Below are 9,259 nucleotides of genomic sequence, written 5' to 3' on the forward strand. Positions count from 1 at the left end.
TGCTTTCCCTTCATTAGCTTGTGGCGTTAATATTTTACACGAAAATTTGTTCATTTTTTTGTATAAAAAAAACTTGATTACCTGAACAGTCTCTGTTTCTCTGGAGAAGTCAGCGGAAGAATGCACTCCTTAACGTTGGGGTCATGTGCCGTACTCTGAACAAACTGTTTCTGATACATAGCCTGCTGGTTCTTAATGCTGGGATTCCCGCCAAAACCTCTGCGCTCAGAGTCACTTGTGTAAGACACCATGGTCGAGGTAGTTTGTGAAAAGTACATGGCTCTGTTGCATTGGGATTGTTGAGGGGTGTAGGGCTTCGGTTGTGGATATTTGTATTGTTGGAGATGCTGTGGTTGGTTTTGAGCAACTACCAGCTTATGTCTTGTGTCAGCTGGAGGTTGTGGCCTCGGCTGAGGACATGGCTGCAGGCTTTGAAAGTGCGGCTGGTGGCCTGAAGTTTGTGGCTGCTGGTAGGCTGAAGTAGTTTGCTGTACTGGGGGCGCTGGGTAACCCTGTAGGGGGGGTGGCGGATGCCCCTGAACTTGGGGCGGTTGATGCCCCTGCCAAGTTGTTAGCATTCCATCTGTACGCACTCCCTGTACACTTGGTGGAGAGCTAGGACCATAAAAAGGTTGGATGCCATGCGTTGGCTGGAGCCTAGATGGGCTAGAACAAGGCGTTGGATATAAAGCAACTTGGACTGGAGAAACCATTTGCTGTCTTGCCTGTGGGACGTAGGAGCTTGGGTACTGCTGCTGGTCCTGTCGAGGAACACCTTGTACAGGGGCATTGCTGGGGACAAACACCGGTGCGTGTACATACAATGGGGTGTACGGCATGCCACCAGGGGTGCACCTAGACAAAATAACAAAGGACAAATTTAATAAGTGGGATGCTGGATATTAAAACAAATATGATATTGAATTGTTTGACACTTTTTGCCGGTTTCATTTGCAGGTCCAAAAACAAAACTTGAAGTTTTCTGAAACTTTCAACTCAAATTAAAAGTAAAAGAAAGTAAAACAAATTTTATTAACACAATTTTTGTTTAGAAGACAAACAATCATCCATCAAATCAGGTTTGTTTTAATAGAAACATATTTCCTCACTACTAGCTTATAACCATGACGAATGCCACCATTATTTTAAAAGCATTGTAACATTAGATCCTCGTCACAGCTTCTCCTACAAGTTCCCCCATACAGAACAAAAACGTACGGTAAAAGAACCTTTGCTTTCAGGGCACCCACCCTTTGGAACTCTCTTCCTGCTACCCTCCGTTCCCAGATAAACCCGGACCTCTTCAAATCCCATCTAAAAATTCACTCGTTCACTCAATCTTTTTTGTAATAATATATTGTTTAGTTTATATTTGTTGCTTTTTCTTTGTTTTGTAAAGCGCATTGTGAGTACTTGCAGTACTGAATTGCGCTATATAAGCATTTCTTATGATTATTTTTATTATTTTCCAGTTGTCCACAGGCCAAGCACTAGTAAAAACACCTCAGGACCAGTCAAAATGCTCTCCTGCTGGCTACTTCACTGTTGAAAATTATCTCTATTATCACAGTCACCACTAGAAAACTGTGCAGTAAAAAAAGGAATATTTTAATAGCTAACAATGATGAATGACAAATGTATTGTATTTACATATTATTTACAATGGCTAGTGATACTAACCCTTTACTAACAAATCACTTTATATCAATTTCCAATTAAACATAAAATTGAATTTAAGCTTGGGCGACACCACGATATTATCGAATATCGCGATACTAATTTGGAAACGATTACGATATCGGATCGATTTGGTTTTAATCGAAATATCAATATATCGCGATATATCGCGATATCGCAATATCGGGATGTATTTCCTAGCCGAGACATCTTGCACCCCAAAGGTTTGGAGTAAAACCAGAAGAATAGGTCATTAGAACACCTCTCTTATTGCTATGACTGTCTCTTCTACAACTTTCACTGGGAGTTTGAAGACTGATGATGTCAAATTTTATTAATCGCGATTATATCAAATATCGCTATATATTGTCGGCGATGTATCGTGAATAAAATAAATCGATATCGCCCAAGCTTAATTGAATTCTAACCAAGTAAACACCATCTCAAATTACTTCTATCCCCTAAAAAAATGCAATATGATCCCTAAATAGGAAATGATGACGCTGAGATGGTGAAAGTCACTGAAAAAACTAGCCCTGCATTAGATGTACTATCGGCCTCCATGTAATAATAATAATAATGAACGCAGTTACACAGGTATATAGCGCTTCACACCACAGTCCCAAAGCGCTTTACAAAAATTAATGAGTAAACAGGGAAGTTTTCAGCAGATGTTTGAAAATGTTCTCGTTCGGAGCAGTTCTGAAGATGTGATACAACTCTCTTGCCTTGGATAAAAAACAACAGTCACACCATGGAGTGCATTTTTATGACACTGGTAAATGACAGCAGTCACCCAAACTAATGTTTAGTTAAGGAGTTTGGGGGGCCCAGCTATTACATAACAGAGTCCCTAGATGCACATACCAGTAATTACCATAAATATCCCACACAGTGGATAGCATGACTACAGAACATGAACCTTAAAGCACCCAGTACAGCATGCAGCCTACAAGGCCTACCCATGGCCTTAACACACCTGGGCAAAAGTTTGTCAATAGATGTTACTGTATGTCTCTCCACCCAGGGGTAAATGGGTACCTTTGAGATGGTTCTTGAGATTGATTTAGCAGAGTAGCGCATATTAATGTTGCACAGGCTGCATACTCCCCACCACCAGGGAGCTGAGATGGTTTAAGGATTGAATTAAGGCCCAGTGACCAGGGGTAATAATGTGAAGTGCTTTGGGACGCCCTCCGGGTGTGAAAAGCGCTATATAAAAACGGGTTATTATTATTATTAGACCTCCTCTCTTATTCTCACGAAATTTGCACAGGAAAGGACATTTACCCCATAATAAAAATTAATTCAGAATTAACCAAGATTCATGAACTGAATGACTATCAGCCAGCCCCCCCCCCCCCACCCCCTCAACAAAATCAACATCATTTAAATGTACCTTTTTCTACAAATAGGCCTTTAGTATTTTTTTAACAAGAAAACAAAAGGGCTTTACAGGAGATACAGTTTAAAAACTGCTTTTGAGGCTGTGCTTTGCTGAGTGCAGTCTGAGATGCTTTTGTCATTTTGTGTTTTAAACTAACAAAGAAAAGTTGTCTGAATCTTTGTGATACACAGACAAAGATGTTTTGCTTGAGGCTCATAATAAACCTCTGGGGTGTCTCCAATCATAGGGCAAGGACTCCAATGTAGTTAACTTTAACTTAAAACAGGGGAACCAATTATTCCCTTTGGAAAATACAAAGCAATTGTCTCATGTGATGGATTTTAGACAATGGACACATGTAAGTTCCTTTGCTTATAAAAAATAGTGACCTTGTACCATGCTTGTACTATCCAGAGCATTTCCCCGGCAGGCAAGATGCAGGCCTATACACCTAAATATCAGAACTTTAACATTTTGTATATAATTTCTAAATCCATTCAAGAATTATAAAAAATATCAGCTGAACATGAAGTCTTGAGATATGTCTCGCTTTCTTCATGTTAAAAGTTGATAAAAATCAGTGCATTCTCAATAATATGAGATGTTACATTCTTCCATCCTGCTATACACCTACAGAAAGTCCAGACTCTGTGGCTATTATGGAATGCTCCTGTTAAATGGTCTAAAAACTTGGCATGATTTATGTTTAATTCCACTTCCTAGAAGCTACAATAACAATTGAATGAGGTGACAGACACTGGCCTCCATGCTCCATTACCAAGGACCTTTATTTGCTGGTGCTCCTTGTGAAAAAGCCTGTGGTTTATTGTTCCATGGTATAAACTCAAGTATGCAGCAATAAACTTGTCTATTGATGTATCCACAGTTACATAAGCCACTACTTAGGCCTAAACCTTCAATAGTGTTACAATTGAGGATAGAATAAACAAGGTAGTTGTTCACCTCTATTACTGCAGTGTGAAAGGTTTGAGATCAACAGCTTACACAATCTGAAGGCTGGATTAGGCAATGTGGATTAACAGCTTGTGTCAACACAAACCTGGTTCAAGATCCTGCAACTTGGGTCAGATCTGGCAAAGTGGATCCCGAGACAAGTGTAAACTCAAAGTCACGGCAATTCAATTAAGTTCTTTTCCGGTTTTGCTAGGAATGCGAGGGTTTTTGCTTTGTGTTTTTGTACGACTGCCGTGAAAGTGGGATCAGAGCTGGATTTAAAGGAATGGTGTAATTAAATGCGATAAAAATACCGAATCTCAATCCACCTTTTTGGATTGAGTGTAAACTTAGTGTGAGCTGTGTGAGTGTGACAATACTCAAGTTACTTCTGATTAGGTGCAAGTAAACAAAATAAAATTTATTTAGCTGTTAAAATTAAAGGCAAACTTTTGAATAGTAAACTCCTTAGTTTTCAACAAGAACACACATGATACAAACAACATGTGAAAGTTTCATTTTAGACAGTCACATTTTAGAGAGGAATTTTTCTTTTAGTTATATGAAAACAAATGTAATTGATTTAAAGGCAGTGGACACTATTGGTAATTGTCAAAGACAAGTCTTCTCACTTGGGCAATCTCAACATATGTATAAAATAACAAACCTGTGAAAATTTGAGCTTGATTGGTCGTCGGAGTTGCGAGATAACTATGAAAGAAAAAAAATACCTTGTCACACGAAGTTGTGTGCTTTCAGATTCTTGATTTCGAGACCTCAAATTCTAAACTTCAGATCTCAAAATCAAATTCGTGGTAAATTACCTCTTTCACGAAAACTATGTCACTTAAGAGGGAACTGTTTCTCACAAGGTTTTGTACTATCAACCTTTCCCCATTACTCGTTACCAAGAAAGGTTTTATGATAATAATTATTTTGAGTAGTTACCAATAGTGTCCACTGCCTTTAATCAAACTCATATTCTATTTAAACTTACCCAGAAGAATACATAACTGCTCTTGATGGGCTTCTTCTTTCAACTCAACCTGGGGAAAAAATGTGAGGAAGGTAAAAACTTGTATTTTTACAGCGCAGAATAACCACTTGCTTTAATATAACAAAAAAATTGCAGGCATATTACTGGACTTAAACTACTTGAGTGATTTCAATGGTAAATTTGTATTTGAAATATGTAAATATTTAGTAACCATGCAAAACTCGCTTGCACTAATTGAAAGTATTGGATAATTTCCTTAATTGAAAGGGCTAGGTATAAGTTAACAAGGAATTTGACCAAATAAAAAAACTTACATCTGTTCTGTAACATTTACAACACTTTAAGTTTTTTAAACAAACTGTCTTTAAAAAGCTTAATTTTAGGGATAGAAGTTAAGAAACAGTTAAACAGACATGATGACAACTTCAGCAAAATTCAAATATAAAACAATGTCAAGCCTAAAATAAAATGCCATCCAAAAGAAAACGCAACAAATGAAAAGTGAAGCAAAAACTAAAACCTATTATTATAGCTGTCGTTTAATAATCCAACCTTGGACTATTGGTTTAGTGTGGTTTCACACAGGGTTTCAACGGGCAAACTCAATACGACTCTACAGATGCACACAAAATAGTTGTTCTGACTTACTACTTGTGAAAGACTTTATTCAAATAGACTCTAACTGATACAGACCTAGAATTGGATCTGAGCTAGATTTAAAAACGGTATTCAAAGCAACTTAAAATAGAAAACAGACTCCAACAGGAAGGAAACAGACTTTAAAACATCTATAAAACAGACCCCTGAACACTTTCAGCAAATGCTACTCTTGTACACTTCATCAGCTGATATCAAAGCCGAAGCTATGGCTATCATCTCACAGGCTTATCACAATTCACCACTGTGCTCATCAATTCGGAATGACTCCTGATCCAATGACTCCTGATCCTCTGTGCATTGACTTTTAAAGCCCTAACTTTTACTGGTCATTGACGCCAGACCAATCTCTGATTGGTTGGTTTAAAAGTTCACTGAATATTTATACAATTAAGTTTGAACTTGATGATTACTATTGGTCAGTTCATCGCTGTCTTGGACATTGGTCACTGTTCCTTCAGTGGTGTACCTTAAGATTTCTTTGCTGACAAAGGAATTTCTCCTCGTACAACTTCTATTTATCTCAACTTGAACCTATAAGTTCCTGTAATGGCCATGGCTCAGGACTAGCGGTCCTTGAGGGACACAACCCTTCCACTTGACTAAGATGGCAATAGGGAAGTAGGTTTTTCCGAAAACTCCCTTTAAACAAAGAGTTTCATAGACTATAAATAGCTTGTCACTCTGTATTTCCATACATTTATGTCACCCTTAAGGGAGCATATGGAAAAAGTATCTGCAGTGGGTTTCTTGTAAAGAAATCGTAATAAATGATTAGCTGGTCTTCAGCTGGTCACTCTGCATTACAATATTATATATTTATGTTACCTTCGTGGAAACATAAGAACATATTAGCTTTAGGTCAGCAGTTTTTCTAGTTCTTCCATTCATTCATTCATTCATTCATTCATTCATTCAATGGTTTATTAAAAATCTATTCAATTCGCTGCCAGCAGCAAAATTACATGAACAGTTCTTTTTTAGGGAACCTTTTGTGAGGAATTTGGGTGAAGTTCTGCAATGAACTTTATAGATCTAGAAAACCAAAGATTTAGTAACTCTATAAAATATATTGAGGTTAAATTCTATTTCCAAACACAACCAATACAATATCATAATATAATAGGGTTACAGTTCGTCAAGGACACATGCATGTGCATTTTTAGGTAAATGATCCAATAACTGTTCCACTGAATTGGCCATGGTGGAAGGGTTGACTTAATCACTGGCCAAAACAGGAACAATTCAAGGTTTCAAGGTTTATTTGTCTCCAAGGTAACAAATCTAATACAAGCTATTTATTAATTGTTACACAGCCGCACAAAAATTCACCCCTTCTTGATTCAACAACCGATTCCATGTAATAGGCCTAGGGGATGTTAAATTTGCATGGGTTATTTAAAGAATACAGGGGTCAAAATTAAGTGTATTTTCATGGTAGTCAGAATTTTTTAGTAGCTGGGTGGGAATTTGGTGCCCAAATAGTCATCACAAATTGCTCACCGAAAGTATTAAATTTTACAATACCATCAGCACAGTTTTTAGATTATTTTCCCACTAGCCCGCCGGGCTATTTAACTGGAAAAATGAGTAGCCCGGCTGTTAATCTTGTAGTCCCGGGCTAGTGGGCTAGTGGCAATTTCAACCACTGGAATACTTATTGGTTTACATTAACATGGATGTGTGCATTTAAAGCACTGTATAGGCCCTACCGAGTACACCGCTCACACAAAAAGTCAGAAACCAGGGTCCAGGTTTTAGGAGGTACATTGTACGTTGAAATGATGTCATTTCCACCCTGAAGATTTATAGTTCGAGGAGCTTTGGGGAACAATATTCTCACTGCTTTTGAGAACAAAATGTGGCATTTAATTCACCGCGGCCAGGCAGAATTCAAAAAGTCTGAATTCAGATAAAAGTCTGAAATTGCTCATCCCTGTGTCGTCGGTACCAGGCCTGTATGCTTTGTTTCTGAAAGGGCATGGGCGCAATGCATTTTTAAGTTGGTAAAGGACACCATGAGGAAGTTATAAAATTTCTACCCTGGGAAGGGCATATTGCACCAAGACAATGACCCAGGGACATGGAGGCAATCTCCTTTGTTGCCTCCAAGATTCCATGAAGTATCATTAGTAAAATATTGATTCCGGTTCTGAACGGGGGTGATTCAAACCCACTACCTTTTGCCATTCTACAGTTAGTACCAAACTACGCACTATAAAACCACCAACTTCACGGTAACATTGGAGGACCAAAGGCAGAAAGTGGTTTGTTTTGCCATGCCAGTGCCATTCTGCTGTGTAGGAGGGGTTTCCAAAATTATCTTAACCTACACTATTGTTTTAAAAACAGCCTAACATGTAAAACAAAACCTTCTCAACTTTTCACTATAAATACAGTAATTTTTGTTTTGCATGTTAGTTAGTATAGTTAAGTTAGCAGGTCAGGTTAGTCTCTCTGCAGCTGAGAAAGTATGGTGATCCAGCCAGCCGACCATCCTATTCCTACCACACCTCCATGCTCCGACCATGGAGGTAGAATCAGCTCCGACCAAGATAGGCCAGCTGCACTTTTGAAACTCTTTGAAAAAAATCATTGACTATACAGTAATTTTTATACAAACAATTATAATTATAAACCTTCAATTCAAACAAACAAAACAACATAGGCCTAACCTGCCATTTTTTAAATAAAGAGATAACTTTACAACAATACCTGAAGCCTGTGAAGGTACTTCTACGGGGCTAACTTAACTACTGACTGTATCTGTCTCAAAAATTAAAGCAAATGCCAGCAGGTTTGACTCCCCTAAATGCTCAAGTAATAAAGAGATAACTTTACAACAATACCTGAAGCCTGTGAAGGTACTTCTACGGGGCTAACTACTGACTGTATCTGTCTCAAAAATTAAAGCAAATGCCAGCAGGTTCGACTCCCCTAAATGCTCAAGTAATGCAAAACTCCGCCGTGGTGCCATATTGCAAATGAAAGTCAACACTTCGATTTCGAAAAAGAGTGAGTAACTAAACTATCAAAACTTTTTTAACTTCGAGGTCAAGTAAGATTGATTGATTGATACACTAAACAAATAATGACTACGTCAACTTGCTTGATATATGAGAGTGTTGGGCTTGTGTCGATGCATTCATCATATTTGTGCGTATTTACCTTTTAAATTCGAGGGCAAGTAAAAAGAATCCACAATCTTCACGTGAGAAGGACGTATCGTCAACACAATTTCCACCATATCATAGTCATACACAGCATGCCTGAGCTCACGCTAGCTAGATAGCTCGAGCAGACGTCTGCAGAGAGATAGATGTGCGTGGTCGAATAATAATGGTATGGTGCTCTACTGGCTCTAGTACGTGTGTGCGCGCGCTTTCATTTTCGAGACTAGACTGCACACATCGATGCATCGATCGTGGTCGTACAGGATGTAGGACCCCGGGAGGGGGGAGGGGAGGGGGGGGGCTGGAAATAATATTGTTTTTGTCTAAAAATTGTCATGGTTTTTTTCTGTTAAAGAAAACATTGGGATCCTTCAAAAGAATATCATGAATTTTTTTAGGATGGCATTTCTATAG

The 9,259-nt window shown here is 38.3% G+C and overlaps 1 protein-coding gene across 1 annotated transcript in view; it reads right to left on the reverse strand.

The window, feature by feature from the left end:
• LOC117288046 overlaps window positions 1–8,992 on the reverse strand; it is a 36,216-nt gene extending 27,224 nt beyond the window's left edge. Inside the window, 3 exon segments of the mRNA XM_033768729.1 lie at window positions 82–855; window positions 5,016–5,064; window positions 8,841–8,992. Coding sequence (XP_033624620.1) covers window positions 82–855; window positions 5,016–5,029 — 788 coding nt within the window. The 5' untranslated portion in view covers window positions 5,030–5,064; window positions 8,841–8,992.
• Window positions 8,993–9,259: the final 267 nt, after the last annotated feature.

This window comes from Asterias rubens, chromosome 3, assembly GCF_902459465.1.
Source record: "Asterias rubens chromosome 3, eAstRub1.3, whole genome shotgun sequence".
Taxonomy (NCBI): Eukaryota; Metazoa; Echinodermata; class Asteroidea; order Forcipulatida; family Asteriidae; genus Asterias; species Asterias rubens.